Genomic DNA, 16230 nt, shown 5'->3' with positions numbered 1-16230 from the left:
GCACATTGCTTCTAGACTCAAGTCAAAGGTGACTTCCTCCAGGCAGTCTCCCAGCCTGCCTCCCCAGACTAGTTTGGGCGCCTTTCTGCTTCTACCATTATAAGAGGCCCGCTGCCTGCTTGTTGTCCTGGGTCGGTTCCTGGCCCAGGCCAGCTCCAGCCCAGGGTTTTGAGAGCGGTACTCCGCGTTCAGAGGACTCCACACACTCAGAGGTGGGGCTGCAGGTTGACCTGCCAGTATCTTGAGGAGGTTTGGGAGCAAGGCGCGGCCCCATCCCCCATCTGGACTGCCCCGCCCGCCCCCCACCCTTTCTCTGGCTGGGGCGCCAGCCCTGTAAAAGCGACTTCAAAGGGCCTGTGCCTGAGCTTCCGCGGCCAGCTCGGGTCCGCGGCCCGCAGATCCAAGGTCCCGGGCAGGATCCGGGACGTCGGGGCCGTCCGGATCCGGGGGGTCTCTGAGAAGTGCGTGGGGGTGCCGGGCTGCAGGCTGCCAGGCTGCAGGCTGCCAGACAGAGAGGCGGGTCCTCAGAGCCCCCCGGAGTGGGAGGGTCGGACGGCCGCCGGGCCAATCCCGGCGCGCAGGCAGCGGGGGCGGGGGCCGGGGAGGGGGGTTGGGGGGCGGGCGGGCCGGGGGCGGGGCGCAGCGGCCAGGCGGCGGCGGCGGCCAGGCGGCGGCGACGGCTCCTCAGTGTCCGGCTCAGGCTCCGGCTGCGGCTCCGGCCCGCGATGCCCCACTCCGTGACCCTGCGCGGCCCTTCGCCCTGGGGCTTCCGCCTGGTGGGCGGCCGGGACTTCAGCGCGCCCCTCACCATCTCGCGGGTGAGTCCGACGGCCGCGGGCCAGCCGGGCGGTCCCGGGTCAGAGACCTAGTCCTTGCAGTCCACCCGGGACCCAGATCCCCGACGTGTCCGACGCTTGAAAGTGGGGGGTTGGCCTGGGTGACCCCGAGCTGTAGAGGTGGCTTTCAGCAGGGCAGCGCCGCCCCACCCCCCTTCCCGCCGGGCCTGCCTGCCCTATTATTGGGTGGAGAGTCTCCCCCAAGAGTTCGCACACCCACCCTCCCACTGGCCTCCTTTAGGGGGAAACACTGGGCTGGGAGAGGACCCCGCAGAAACGGGCCAGGAGTTTGGATAGCGCTACGGAGGCCCAGAAACTCTCCTTAGACCCAACCTTACCTAAAGATTTGGGGCAAAGTGACCGAGAGCCCCTTCTCCTATCAAGGGTCCCTGCCAGCAGGATTGGGGGACCCCAGACCTCTCTAAGTCCATCCACTTCCCTAGTCTCTCTTCTGTGACTTCAGTAACCCTAAAAGGAAGTGACCAGTAGGAATTTTTGGCTTCTAGGGAAAGGAAAACTTGACTATGAGGTGTGAGGCCTCCCTACAAGCCAACACAAGGCCAGGGACCAGGACTACCTCAGCTTCCCCCTCAACCCCCCACCTTTCTTCAAGGGTTCCAAGACCATGGCTTGCCCCAGCCTGGGACAAAGGAGAAGGAAGAATGCCTGGAGAGGTGGCTAGCCTGTGGACAGAGGAGCCAGGGAGGACCATCAGGCCCTTATTGCAGGGTGTAGGAGATAGGACACTAGCCTAGGGGGCAGAGGGGACTCTTGGGGGTCCCGAGCCAAGGAGACAGAAGAGGAGAGAACCTGGGCCCTGCCCTCGGTGGCTCCCAGTCTAGAGGGACCTGGGACCATCTGAGAACCATCCCTTGCCCTCACAGAGTTTGCTTGGGTCTTTGGGGACTTGTGTCAGAGGAACTGAGAGCCACCTTCACCCATTCTGCTGTCCCCTCTCACCCTGGGGACTAGGTCAAGTTCCAGAAGCTTCTTTCCAGTTCTTGGGAGGGGTGGGCACTGGGTGGAGCATGGAATCATGGAATTTTCTTTCTGGGGACCAGGGTGATAGGCAGGGCCAGCTGTCCTAGGAGACTTCCCACATCTGTCCTCACTGCCAGGTTCCTAGGGTTGATTGAGGTGGGCCTTCAACATACCCTAGAGTCTTTCATCTCCCGTTTCCTTGAGAAATCCTGCCGGGCGTGTGCATGTGCACGTGTCTGTGTCTGCCTGGTGGGTGGCATGTGTGTCCACAAAGGAGGGCTGGTTGGGGGGTGATAGGCCAGCCAGGAGGCCAGGCACCCTGGGCGTGAGGCCGCTGACAGGCTCAGTGGTGGTGGCTGACGGCCACAGGCGGCAGGGAGCTGAGACATCTGTTGCCCACGCGGCTGCCTGCCTGTGGAGGAAAGACCTCCACACGTCATAACGGCAGCAGCAGCGGCCTTGTTTGGCGCTGATCAGGATGCAGGTCTGTGACAGGCAGGCAGTCTGGGAGAAGGGTTTGCCTGAAAGAACTGCCCCCCGCCCCCGCACCCCCAATTCCTCAAAGTCACACAGGGCGGCAGCTCAGGCCCAAGGAGCCAGGATGACTGAGCCTGGGTTTGGGTGGGATCTGGGAATATTTACAGAGCTGGGGAGGCACAGGCCACAGCTTGCCTAGCAGGTACCTCAGGGGCAAGACTACTGGGACTGATATGTGGGAGTGTCCTCACCAAAGTGGTTAAAGATCTAACCCTTCCTGTGCTTCACAGGGCCCCACTCAGAGCCCAGGTGGAAGGGACACCCTCATGCAGACAGAAGCGAACTATCTGGTGGGTCTAGGGGTTTGCAGTCTTGGCCCAGAAAACCTCAGGGATCCCCAATAGCATTGTCAACTGCTCCTTTCCCACAGACAAGGAATAATGAGTGCTGGCCTTTTCCAAGCATCCACAGTGTGCTAGGCCCCACCCTAATGGGCGTTGGTCCCAGCACCTCCCCATCAACCACCACTGTATGCCCTGTCTCCTGTGGAGATGTCACATGCCCCGATTGTCTCAGGTAGTCCTCACAACAGCCCTTGGAAGTAAGTGCTTTCTCTGGCCTCCCATTGTAGATGGGGACACTGAAGAGGTTAAAGTAATGTACCCAGAGAAGCAGAGTGGGGTCAGGAGTCCAAGTCTGTCTAGAGGTTGCTGTGACTTTCTGGGACAATATGGCCTTCTGTGGCTTCCAGCCCACCAGCATCTGGGCTGGGTGGGGCAGGGGCTGGAATGCAGCCACTACAGGTAAGGGGGCTGATTCACACCCAGCTTCCCACCTGACCTCACTGCTCCTGTCACCCTTCTTTCTGTTTATCCTGCACTCTGGTTGTTTTATCCCATCTCTAGACAGATTGACCTGAATTCTGTTCTGTCTTCCCTGCCTAAATCCTCTATGGTTCCCAATCCTCAGAAGAAATGCCATCTTTTCACCTGGATCTACAAGGCTTGTCAAAATCTGGTCCCTGCCTCTTTTCTTTCACTCTCCCCTCAATAATGATGCTCCATCTATACAAACCTGCTTCCTTTTAGAAGAGCATTATATATGCTGGTCCTTCTACCTAGATCGCTTATCTCTTCCTCCCTCACTTTTTGCAGAAAAAGTGTAATGGTTAAGAACATAAGTTTCAGAGCTGGGTGCCAGTGGCTCACTCCTATAATCCTAGCTACTTGGGAGGCTGAGATCGGAAGGATCAAGGTTCAAGGCCAGCCCAGGCAAATAGTTCATGAGTCCACCATCTCCACAATAACCAGAACAAAATGGACTGGAGGGGGCTGGCAGAATGGTTCAAGTTTTAGAGTGCCTGCTTAGCAAGTGTGATAGCCTGAGTTTAAACCGCACTCTCATTCTCACAAAAAAAAAAAAAAAGAAAGAAAGAAAATAGTCTTTAATTTGTAATCAGTTGGCCTGGATTGGAATTCTGGTTCAGCTATTTATCAATTAAGCATTTCTTTGTACTTTTCTGGACCTCAGTTTCCTCATCTAGGAAATGGGCTTGTCTTGAGAATTACTGAGACAATTCATGTAAAAGCAGCTGAGAGAGTCATGGTTTCCTGGCTTCATGCCCTCTCTGACCAGAACTCCCTTCATTTAATGGAGCTGGCAGCATCCCAGCCACCCCTGCTTTCGAGAACTTCCTCCACCCACAGGGACCTGAATGTACCCCTTGTGCTAGCTTAGTCATCTTGCAGCTAGCTGCCCCCTGAGGAAAAAGACTCCTCTCCAGTGGAGAACTGCAGCAAGGCACCCCTGCTCCCAAGCTCTTCTTTCTTCATCTGTGGATGGGGGATGAGAACAGTCATGGCTTTACCTGGTGATTGAGAGGTTGCTATGAACTAGTTATGGGTAAAGCACTGGCACAGAACAGATATCCATGAAGGGTAGGGAGCTTAGAAAAGGCTTTGAGAGGATAATGGGATGAGGTGGTGCCAAGTGGGCACCTGCCCTAGGAGGACAGGCTTGTGCAGGTGCCCAGGCCCTACAGGTGAACATAAGTGGTGGGCTGTTTGGGGTGTCATGTGTCAATAAAGAACATTCCTTGACGCAGCCTCTTTCAGGGCAGGTCAGCTTGGGCAGTGCCCATACCAGACCTCTAGCCAAGGGCTTCCAGCACCTTAGCCTTGTCTGCTTACTACTGGGAACTGACTATTCTGAGCCTGGCTGGGTTTTCAGAAGCCCGCATCCCCACTAATAGGAGCAAGGTCACTGGCAGCTCTTTAGCCACCTCTAGGCACTAGCTGGAGAGGCTGAGTGAGAATGAAGGTGCCTGAAGTCTGTTTCCAAAGGCTGTGTGGAGCTGAGATGGAGTGAAGGGTGCCCTGTTGCCTGAATTCCTCTGGATTGCTTACTTAGGTCTCTCTGTCTGTGATTCTGTCCCCACACCTTCTCACGTGGCCTGTTCGATGACTAGTATTGTAAGAGTTTACAAATGGGAACACTTCTTGACCCTGTGGGGTCAATAGTAGTGCTGAGATGCCCTCAGAGGAAATGAAGATAGAATTGTTCTCCATAGTGCAGGCTGACTCTGGACTGAATGGTCCTGGACTTGGCTGAAGAGGCCATGTACAGACCGCCCCATTTTAATTGTAACGGGCAAATATGGTAATGGTGGCACGCAGAGTACTCCCAGAGAAAGTGACCTGTGTGTTGAGACCTTAAGGAGGAGGAGAAGTGAGCTAGTGAATAGGATTTGGGAATCAAAGGAAAGAGTGTTTGGGGTGAAAGGCTGGGCACAGTGGCTCACACTTGTAAACTCATCTACTTGGGAGGTGGAGATGAGGAGGATCTTGGTTTGAGGCCATCCCGGGAAAAAGTTAGCAAGATCCCCATCTCAACCAACAAGCTGGGCATGGTGGCATGTGGACCTCTGATCCCAGTTATGTAGGGAGACCTAGGTAGAAGAATTGCGGTCCGAGGTCAGCGTGGTCAAAAAATTTGAGATCCTATCCCAAAAGTAACTAAAGCAGAAGGGCTGGGTATCTGGCTCAAGTGGTAGAGTGCCTGCCTACCAAGCTCCAGGCCCCGAGTTCAAACCCCAGTATCTTCACCCCCCCCAAAAAAAGTGTTCTAGATAGAGGGAACAGCATCGAGTGCCTATGAATCCCCAACAGGTGTTTGAGTGGGCTGGGCACAGTGTGGCGCAGAAGAGGTGATTGTGCAGTGGGAGTGAGAGGTGAGACCAAATGGGGTCAAGGGGCTTCTATGCAGTCTGGCTGAGTGGGCATTGTCCATGTGAAGTTTTGGTGACATGTCCATGGTCTGTATGTATGTGAGCATGTATGTACCTGTGTATTCCCTGTCCTTTGCATGTCTTTGGGTCTGTATGTGTGTTGATGAAACAACATCCTGCTTGCCCCCAGCCACACCCCACCAGGCCTCTGGGTGCTAGAATTGTTTATTTGGAGGTAACTGCGGTTTGAACTCAGGGGGCCTCATGCTTGCTAAGCAGGCACTCGACCACTTGAGCCACTCTGCCAGCCCACGAATTGAAGTTTTTGTAAGCAGAGACTGCAACCAGGTCACATGGGGACCTCACCCAGCCTCTTGGCTTGCCCACCCACAGGTCACACTGGCAGCAAGGCCATACTGGACAGGTTCTGAGGTTGGAGGTCTAGAGCAGAAGACCACATAATGCCTGTGCAAACCATCTGACTTGTCCACCCACAGGTCCATGCTGGCAGCAAGGCCGCACTGGCTGCCCTGTGCCCAGGAGACCTGATCCAGGCCATCAATGGTGAAAGTACAGAGTTCATGACACACCTGGAGGCACAGAACCGCATCAAAGGCTGCCATGATCACCTCACGCTCTTAGTGAGCAGGTACACAGGGAGGCTGGACTGGGAGGATAGGATGAAAGGGTAGGGGCAGTCTGGGTAGCTGATATACTGGGCTTCACACAGCCTCTCTACTTCAGCTCCTGGGTGCCCCATCCAGGCCCAGTCCTAGGGAGCAGTATGTTCATGAGGCCTGGAGGGCACTGTTTAAAGTTGGGGAGGCTTAATAGGGAACAAGTGCCTTTCAATTTAAGACTAGAACTACACTGGGACACTGAAGGCAGGCATTGCAGACAGTGGAAATAAGACCTTGAGTCACTTCTGGGACATTTACTGCAGTCCTCTTCCCTCCCCTAAGGGAACAGCTTGATGATCATTTCAAAGCAACAACATCTCGTTTACCCTCAAACCAACTTAAAAGGTAAAACTTAGTGTAAGCCCCACTTTACAAAAGAGACAGCTGAGGCTCAGAAAAGTTAGAGGGTTAGAGGAGGCAATGGGGAAGCAAAATTAGACCTCCAGTCTCTCTCTCCTGAAGACTCCAGTTCCTCTTCTTGGCTGCCATCCGTTCCAACCAGCCACACAGCTTCCCTCCTTCAGCTGTTCCCACTATGGCCCATGCCCCTGCTCTAGTTAAATCTGGATTTAGAACAAACTTCCTGCTGTGGACTGTGTAATGCTGTGTGGCCCATCGTGAAGGGCAAGCCCCATCCTTGCCCTGTAAATGGTACTAGAACGAGAGGTCCAGTCCCCCTCTCTGCCTTGCTCAGGTCCTAGTTCTTTAGTTAGCACCGACAGGCAGTTGGCCTAATCCTAACTGAATGGGATCTCCCCACACCCCGGCCCCTCCTGGATCTGGAAAAGTCAGACATAACTGCTCAGCTCTGCCACGTTCACACTAGCAGGGACTTTCCACGACACTCTGTGGAAGTGTGTGGGTGAAACTTCCCCAGACCACAACACAGCTAATCATGCTTTGGAGCTGGCAGGGAGGGCGGGAGGGGATCCATTGGCTTGGGGCTTTTAAACATGGTGAGAAGTTTTATAAAGAAGCGCCTGTTTGTGATTGACCCATGAACATGTCCAGGTTGGGGTCAAGACCCCTGATTCGACCTTGGCACTGGGTGGGCCCAGATGCAAGTCCAGGGCCTCGTATACTCCACGTGGCATGTGAAGAGGACACCCTAGCCTGGGAGTTCAGCAGAGCTGGTTCTCATCTAGATTTTGGGATTTAGGTACCTAGATGACCTCCATGATCCTGGGTTTCCGTTCCCATAAAAAGGAATCACATTCATCACCCTTTGCCAGACTGAGGCACTGCTGGCTGAGGGAAGCATCAGCACTGCTCTGCCCATGAGTGGCCTCTAAGGCCTCCCTGCTTGGCTGGGTTCCTGGGCCCTGACTCACCTCTGGCTTTGCTGTCTAGCTGAAAAAGGGCAGCCCTGGTGGTGGTGGTGGAACTGGGGGAGGCTCACAGGGGCCTGAGTCAGGAGATTCCCAGAGAGAATGATGTCAGGGAGGGTGATGGGGGGGAGGGGGGGGAGGACCCCCCTTCCTTCCTTTCTTTCCTGGTCATTTGTTCCGAGCCAGGCATAGATGGAGCCAGAGGGCCACTGACCTGCTGTGCTCTGAGTGCAGTCTCAGAATGCCACCTGGCTGTGGAACAAATGGGAGCATATCATTTACACCACAGAGCTGGGTTCCAGGTTCCCTCTTTATTGTGGACAATGGTGTCCTCTGGCAAGTACTTTATTCTCTGGGCCTGACCTCCTTCAGTTCCAGAAGGGGGATGGACTTGTGATCTAGGCTTTGAGTGGTGAGAAGGTACCAGGCCTGCTCAATCAGGGTGAAAACCTGAGACTTGCCTCCTGCGCCTGTCTCCAACCCTCACATACCAGACTCTGAGGGATGAGACACAGGGTCCCCCTTGACTCTCTGGCCCAATACCTTCCCACATACAAGGTCCCTGTCCCTGCTCCCTATCCTGCCTGCCCTAGCAGACCTATGCTTGGGCCCCAGATACCCCTTCCACCCACAACATGGGCTCTGCAGAAGGTCAGCCTAGTGAGTTGGGCCCAGTGAGCCACTCTGTGTTCTATCCAAACCATCTTCCCTGCCTGCTTTCTATGTACCTAGGACTCTGATTACTCATAGACTTCTCCACAGAGTGAAAAGTATAGCAAAGGCTCTGCTTTCCTGCTAGGTTAATTTTTACCTGGAGCCAAAGCCAGGCATCCAACAATTCAGGCCAACCTATACGCTTTGGGCTGTTCTACAGGTTCAAAGCCTGCTAGCATCAACTCCAACCCTGCCACTGATGGAGTCAGTATTGCCCATCACAGGTGGTCCAAGTTACCTTTTCACATCCCGACCTTTGCTTCTCATTTTGTTTAAAGATGGGCAGATTGCAACCAGGCACCCATGGCTCACACCTTTAATTCTAGCTACTCAGGAAGCAGAGATCATGAGAATATTGATTTGAGGCCAGTCCAGACAAGCAGTACTAGAGACCCTATCTCCAAAATACAAAACTCCCAAAAAAAGGGCTGGAATGGCTCAAGTGGTAGAATGCCTGCCTAGCAAGTGTGAGGCTCTGCATTCAAACTCCAGTACCACCAAAATAAAATAAAGATGGGCAGACAGAGCACCTGCCCAGCCTGAAGAGGAGGCCCAGGATGGGAATTAACACAGGACTAAGTCCTTTATTCTTACCTGATGCCTTGAGCTAGTCTTATGGCTCAGGCACTTTGTACTCTTAGACCCTTAGGCTTACACTACCGTTCTGAACAGAACTTTGGGGAAGTACAAGGCAAAATAGCCACACAAGATGTCCTAGGTTTGTTCTATGGAGTCTGACTAGGTAGAAGTTACAGTTAGAGCTGTGAGTTAGGTGGTCATCTGGGAGCCTAGTGGAAGGGGCTACAGACAGATGCTTTGCAGAGGGGTTGCCCTGGGGCAGCCCAGCCTTCCTGCCAAGGGCTCCTGGAAGGCTGTGGGGTAGAAAGATAGCCTGCAAAGGGCCAAGGAATGGGGAGAGGCAAGAAAGCATGGAGCTGCTGACAGATTATTAAATCCCTTAGCCAACAAAGGGAGAGAGGCAGGACTGAGCTGCTAGGCCAGTCATGAGACCTCCAGAAACCCTGGAAGGCCTTTTGGTTGGGGAACATTGTTTCCCTTTAGTCTAACCAGCCTTGCTTCATACCACTTGTCAGTCCAGGGTCCATGCACCCTTCTGTCTTGTCTTCTCACCGAGCTACTGATTGGCAGGGCTGGGCCCCAGGCCCGCAGCTTCTAGGCCTGTCTGCCCTGCTTATGGCAGGTTTACGATGTTTTTTTCCCTCCTGAGTGGTGTTTGGCTTTTGGTTTCTATGACGAAGCAGGAATTTCCTAATGGCCTGTTTCCCATCTGGGCTGGGCAGACATCATCGGTGATGATTCTGCTGGGCGGGTTGCGGGTGTCGGCAGCAGGAGGGGAGGTGCTGCCCTCAGAGCCTCCATTTCACCTCCCCAACAGCTGACCCCAAGCCCCATCCTGAGGCTGTAGATGGCCAAGGGATGAGCAGATGGGCTCCTGGCTGATCCACATGTAAGGCCTGGCTTGCCCTGCCTCTAGCTGAGCTTCCTTGAGTGAAACTTATGAAGGCTGCAGAGAGAGTAGAAGAGTGAGGAAGCTACAGGGCCTCTCCTGCAGCCTCTCCAGAAACTAAGACTGGAGAGGGATAGGGCCACTGGAGTGGAAGGGAGCACATAGCACTGCTCCAGGAGGGTGACCAACTTAGGCTTGTGGCTCCCTGGCATAGCAAACACCACTTATAGTACAGGGGAAAGCGTTGGGGTGGTGTCCTTCTCCCTGCCGTGCATGGGCCTGGTCCTGAATGGCTCTGAGCCCAGAGCCTGGCCCTTCTTGGCCCTGGTTCCCATAAATGTGGGCATGGTAGCAAATATGTCTGACCATCCCAATTCCTGCTACAGGCCTGAAAGCAAGAGCTGGCCTAGTGCCCCTGACGACAAGGCTCAAGCACACAGGATCCACATCGACCTTGAAGCCCAGGTACGTACAGATACCACACTGTCTGTCCTGGCTCAAAGTAAACCCAGGGAAGAGGATCTAGGCATGATCCACAGGTTCACCTGCAATGGCTGTCCTCACTGTGGCTTTCATGTGCCCAGGACAGAGACTGAAGCAGAAAGCTTCTCTGGTCCATGACCACACCCCATCCTGTATTGATTAGGTGATGAGCATCTGCTGGGGTCTCTGTCTGTACTCTAGACAGTCCCGGGTTATAACAAAGGTACTTGTGACAAAAGCTGGTCCAGGTCTTGGCCTGAGTTTTCCACCCACCAAGTTAGAGTTCACTGTGGTACCCAGCGATGCTGGATGAGGAATAAGACAATAGATTGGGTAGAGGGTGGCATGGCAATGATCTTGGGCGGTGATCTTAGGCTATGGAACACTCCTCTGTCTCATCCTAGCCTTAGGTGCCCTATCCAAAGATGAACTTCTCTCTTGGTCATCCTGTTATTGCAACTCGCAGACCTCAGGCTGCAGGCCTATCTGTTCAGTCTCCTTTTTGTGTAGGACAGAAATCACAGCTATTGCCTTGTCCTCAAAGGAGCCACGCTGCTGTAGGACCTCATTTTAGGTATGGCATAGGGGTAGCCAAGTGGATAAGACTGAAGTATCCAGAGTCAGCTTAGTATCCCTAGGCCATGGAGTTTGGGCAAGGCAGTGACCGGACTGATCTGTGATGTAGCCAGAACCATGGGTCCCAGCATGTGAGACTATGGCCTCTTGGGCTTGCTTTTGTCCATTTTCTACATGGGAAAAAAGGGACCAGGGCAGTGAGAGGAGACCTTTGCAAACCAGGAAAAAAATCTTTCCTGGTCCCTTCCTCGCCAACATTTCTTATCTTGCTCTGACATTTGTTCCCTACCTTGCCTCCACTGGCATCCCTCAAGACAGATGTTTACCATGCTGTGAAGTGCCTGTCCTGGCAGAGCAGAGACACATAGAGTCCTGGGATAGGTAAGCCAAAGGAGGCCATAGTAGGCATGTGACTGAGCCAGGGGTGAGATTGGGTTCTTGGAGGAGTATCCAAGCCCAGACCTGAAGGCCTGGGAAGAATAAGGCAGGCAGAGGGTTGTGGAGAGAAAAAGTGTCCTTGGAAAACACATGCAGAGGTCCAGAGGTGAGACTGTTGCACCATTAGTTCAGAGAACAGAAAGGTCCATGGGAAGGATGACAGGTGGGAGGGGTGGGAGGGCAGGTGCCAGGGATGAGATGGTAGAGCTGGGTCATGTAGGGCTCCTAGGTTCCTTAGGGATTCATGGCCACATCTGTGTCTCATGTTGCCCCATGGATCCAAGGCCTTAAGAACAGGGGCAGGTGGCAGATTTGTTATAGACAAACCAGCCAAGCTTGAGTTGAGCCAGATAGAAGGGAGCAGATAGTGCAGACCTGCAGTACATGTGAGGCTGAATTCCCCTCAGAAGTGGCAGTGCTGGGATGGAAAGAATGGGCCTTTCCACTCTTTGGAACGTGAAGCTCAGCCATGTTTTGTTGGTTCTGGGGGCTGTAGAGCAGCCCTCTCCTACCCCAACTGATTTTTTGGAAGAGGTGGCTATGTGTGCTCTAGTTGGAGAGGAAGGGATTTTCCACAAGCAACAGGGCAGCCCCTCAGCTGCTGCCCCCCTTTTGTACTTAAAGGTCATAAGCTCCATGGGTGGTGACAAAAACACCCCTATCCAGCCCTTGCAGAGCTGTGTCCTCACTAAATAGACACAGGGCTCATTGTACCCACACTGCTCCCACCCTTTGCCTGTGGGGGTGGGGCTAGCTGAGCCACCAAAAGAAAAGGAAACCACAATTAGCCCCAGGATCAGCATAATTTACCCCTGGCAGGTGTCCTCAAATGGGACAGGATAAGGCAGCTGCAGCTTCAGGCCCACCTTCCCTGTAAAGCCATAGGAAGCCCTTGTCTCTCAGACCCCATGTGGAAACAGGGCCACTTGGGCTATCCAAGATGGAAGAAGTGTAGTGACAAAGCAAGCTTTCCTGGAGGGTGTGGCATTGAAGCCAGAGATGGGTAGAAGCAAGCCAGTTGGAGTGGGTGGTCCTTGCATACCCAGCCTGTCCCCTCCAGCTCAGCAGAGCTGAAACTCAGCCTTGGGAAGGACCACCTGCCCATCTGGATCTGGGTGTAGGATTCACCTCCGTTCAGTTCAAGTATCCCAGAATCTGTCTTTAGTCATGTGGGTGCTGTTGAGCAAGCAGGCAGTTACCTCCATTCTGCTGAAAACTCCCTGAGCCTTCAGCAACCAAATCAGCACAGGCTGATGGTCCTGAGAGCAGGGAGCACATGGTCTGAGGAGAATGCACAGAGGGGAAGTTCAGGAACAGAGGCTTAGGAATTACTATGACAGCCATTCAGCTAAAGAGCATTTGTCGTGTCCCAGGCACCATGTCCCAGGCACATATGTCTTACTTCATCCCCATAAGAAACCAGGCTATACAAACCATCGTATTTCCCAGTTCACGGATGAAGAAACTGAGGTTCAAAGAAGTGAAGTGACTTGCCAAGTTAGTGTGCGATAGAGCTAAGACTCACAAAACAGAGGTCACCACTGAGTTCAGACCTAGAGAAGCTGCTGCATGGGTGGCCAGGGGAGGGGCAATGGCTCTCTGGTGACCCTGCAGTAGACTCCCACACCCTGCTGGGTGGGAGTGAGTGAGAGCCTCCATCCTCCTAGGCTATGGTTCCTTGACTCCCACTTCCCCTTCCCATTGAAGCCTCTGCCCAAGGCCCAGCCCCACCCCCACCAACCACAACCCATCTGGTCCCCATTAGAAGCCAGCCCTGCCTGCCTGCCTGCCCAGCAGACATGTGTGAGAGTGCTCAGGTTTCTCAAGGGCTTTTGTTGGGCCTGATGGGGAAGGGGTCTTGCTGCTGCTGCATTGATGGGCCCCTGCCAGGCAGCAAGACTCTCCCCTTTGTTGGTGGGAGAAATGAGGGCCCCAACTGCTCCTGCCCTCCAGAGAACAGGGGTAGTCAGGGCAGAACCTGGCAGGCTCAACCGTGCCCCACTGCTAGAGGCTGCCTAGGTCCCATCAGGCTCTTTCCTCATAGGGTAGGTGTCCTTGTCCACACTGCAGAGCAGTGAGGTTTACGTATCATCTCCCAGGCTGAGGCTGAGACCTATGTCATGGCCTGGACTTGAGCCTCACCTTAAAATCAGGGTGCTCTGACTGCCAGCCCAGTTTTAGCCACTGTGGCCTTCCCCAGGGGACCTGTGCTGGTTGCAATTATATGTACGTGTGTGTGCATGTGTGTGCGTGTGTGTGTGTGTGTGTGTGTGACTGGGTGTATGGCTGGTGAGTATATATCATCTGTATGCATGTGATGGCTTTAAATGTGCTTGTGAAAGTATGCTTGCTCATGTTCATCTTGGCTGGGGTTGTGCATGTGTGCCTGCAAGCTGAGGCCAGCATACTTCTGGACTCTGCAGGGAGGGACACAGACCCCCAGGTCCAACTCAGACCCACCCAACAGAGATGCTACCCTGTCCTCACAGCATAAGGACCATGCTCAGGGCACTCCTCCTCCTGCTGTTCCAGTCATGGACACTAGGCTGGCCTTGGGGTAGTGAGATAGGGAGTCTTGAGCCTGCTCAGACTCTGTCCCTCATCTGCTCTGCCTAAAGAAGGATACCTCTTGTAGTCAAGGGAGCAGGAAATGGGGTGCAGATAGAAGCTCAGATGGGATGATCTCATGTCAGCACTCTCCAGCCTCAGACCACCCTCTGGAGGGCTTGCACACAACTACTGAGTACCCTTCCTGGCTGCAGGACAAGTTACCTTACTATGTTCCCAACCATGGGCCCACCTGCTACCCAGCACAGTTCTGGCAGGTGGGAATATTCAGCACCAGAACCACCTCTGTCTGCCCGGAAGCCACACACTCTGCTGCAGCCACAGTGGCCTTAAAAGGCTCTTGCAATGGGTCAGCCTCAACACAATCTCTCTGAGGCACTGATGGTCACAACCACCACAGAGCTCACAAACACAGCTTGAGTCTCAGGTATTCAGATGTTTGTATCTTGACTTTCCACAGCATTTCGTAGTTCTGTAGTGGCTGAACCAGGTGTCAGGCTGAGCTCCTCCACATTGACCCCTTCCCTGACTGGACAGCATAGCCAAGAGATGCCAGGTCAGAAGTAGCTAGGCAACACCTGAGGCCTAGCATAACAGGCTGGAGGTAGAGTCAACAAGGAATGGCCAGAGGCCAGAGGGTCTCCCGGTGCCTTAGGCCTCACTCTCACAGGATGGCAGTCCAGTGACCAGCAGGCGGCCCTCAGCCACCGGGATTGGGCCAGAAGATAGCAGACCAGGCCTGGGATCTCTGTATGGGCAGCCACCTCGCCTTCCTGTACCTCACAATGGCAGCAACAGTGAGGCCATCCTGCCAACTCAGATGAGCAACCTGCACGTGTCTCCACCCCTCAGGTAGTACAGAAGCCAGACCCAGCTCTCTTCCTAAGCCCTGATCCCTCAAATCTCACCAAGTCCATCCTGACCCCTGACACTTGATCTTGGGTCTCAGTTGCATTCTGATTCATAAAGCCTCACTAGTCCCCCGTGTCCCCAAGCCATCAGTGAAGACTGGAATTGCCATCCTGGCCCTCCTCTATCTCTTTCTCCTGCCTAGCGCTGATCCAGCCAGGGTCCTTCCAAGGAACCGGGACTGCAGAGTAGACCTGGGCTCGGAGGTGTACAGGATGATAAGGGAGCCAGCTGAGCCATCTGCCACCGAACCCAAGCAGTCAGGCTCCTTCCGCTACTTGCAGGGCATGCTAGAAGCCAGCGAGGGTGGTAAGACTCTCCCCATACCTTACCCTGCCTGCCTTCCCAACCTGTGGTGTCCTCCACGTACACCTTGGCTTGCTCCCAGCCATCCACCCCTCCGCCTTCTCCATAGCTGGTTTTCACACCTTCACTGTGCCCTCACCTTCTGATTCCCACTCCACTGCTCTGTCTCTGCCCCTTATCCCATGCCCAAACATTCTGGCCCCAGAAACAACACTCCACAGAAACAGAGTTCTGACCTTTCCCACCCAGCTCATGTCACCTGCACTCATGGTTTCAGGGGAGCGGCCTGGTCTTGGTGGCCCCCGGAATCTCAAGCCTGCAGCCAGCAAGCTGGGTGCTCCACTGAGTGGCTTGCAAGGGTTGCCGGAGTGCACAGGCTGTGGCCACGGGATTGTGTGAGTACTCACCCCATGGTGTCCCTGGCATGCTCCCGAGGGCCCTGGAAGGGGATATGCTCAAGAATCCTCCGGTTACCCAAAGCCGCCCTCTCTGTTCCCCCTCAACAGGGGCACCATTGTCAAGGCACGGGACAAGCTCTACCACCCTGAGTGCTTCATGTGTAGCGACTGCGGCCTGAACCTCAAGCAGCGTGGCTACTTCTTCCTGGATGAGCGGCTGTACTGCGAGAACCACGCCAAGGCACGTGTCAAGCCACCAGAGGGCTATGACGTGGTGGCTGTATACCCTAACGCCAAAGTGGAACTTGTCTGAGCCAGGACAGGACGCCTGCTCCCACACCTGCTTCATTTACTGTCTCTGCGTGGTCTCTGTAAATATGTGTTTCCCCTCCCTCTCTAATAAAGACCCTCTGCTCAGCCTCATACCAGTCAGTGCCCTGGCCTGCCAGCCTCCAGTGCAGGCCATGACTACTGCACGCTGTAAGATCAATTCTGGTGCCAGGCATGTCCTAGGCACTGGATGCAGTGGTGGGCAAGACAGGTGCCAGGCTGCCCTCAGTGAGTCCATAGCCTGGGTGGGTGGCAGACCTGAGTTACAAGGGGCAGCTTTATTAATTCAGAGGTGAGGTTGCAGAAGGGGTCTAACCTAGATAGGGTCAGGGAAAATGTCAAGTGAGAACTAAGATGAGGGAGGCAAGAGCTCTATAAGGCAAGAAGCAGTGTGAGCCAAGGTAAGCAAGGACAGTGAAGGCTGGATGTGGTTGTCCTCTGCTCGAGCAAGCAGAGGCGCCCCCTAGTGGCTGCCAAGGGTGTTACCTGCTACCTGGTAATCTGTCCTCTGG

At 54.3% G+C, this 16230-nt stretch overlaps 1 protein-coding gene across 5 annotated transcripts; it reads left to right on the top strand.

Moving 5' to 3' along the window:
* Positions 1-640: 640 nt before the first annotated feature.
* On the top strand, positions 641-15811 carry Pdlim4 (PDZ and LIM domain 4). 5 transcript variants are annotated; one of them, XM_020179653.2, is made up of 7 exons: positions 641-818; positions 6018-6169; positions 10097-10175; positions 14446-14627; positions 14830-14993; positions 15268-15385; positions 15497-15811. In XM_020179653.2, exons 1-7 carry the CDS (start codon positions 726-728, stop codon positions 15699-15701), a joined length of 993 nt encoding a protein of 330 aa, XP_020035242.1. In that variant the 5' UTR covers positions 641-725; the 3' UTR covers positions 15702-15811. The 5 variants fall into 5 exon arrangements, with proteins under 5 accessions (XP_020035242.1, XP_073913328.1, XP_020035243.1 ...); XM_074057227.1 differs by having other exon boundaries at positions 14431-14627; XM_020179654.2 differs by lacking the exon at positions 15268-15385.
* Positions 15812-16230: the final 419 nt, after the last annotated feature.

The sequence above is a fragment of the Castor canadensis genome, chromosome 16 (assembly GCF_047511655.1).
Source record: "Castor canadensis chromosome 16, mCasCan1.hap1v2, whole genome shotgun sequence".
Lineage (NCBI taxonomy): Eukaryota > Metazoa > Chordata > Mammalia > Rodentia > Castoridae > Castor > Castor canadensis.
Note: the sequence above shows the minus strand (reverse complement) of the source record. Positions and strands in the feature narration are given on the sequence as shown.

Bases quoted from the DNA above. Each gene is read 5' to 3' on its own strand.
- Pdlim4 (XM_074057227.1), top strand. From the start codon at position 726: ATGCCCCACTCCGTGACCCTGCGCGGCCCTTCGCCCTGGGGCTTCCGC. The intron at 10,176-14,430 runs GTACGTACAGAT...CCGGTGCCTTAG, and splicing joins ACATCGACCTTGAAGCCCAG to GCCTCACTCTCACAGGATGG. The intron at 15,386-15,496 runs GTGAGTACTCAC...CCCCCTCAACAG, and splicing joins GGCTGTGGCCACGGGATTGT to GGGCACCATTGTCAAGGCAC.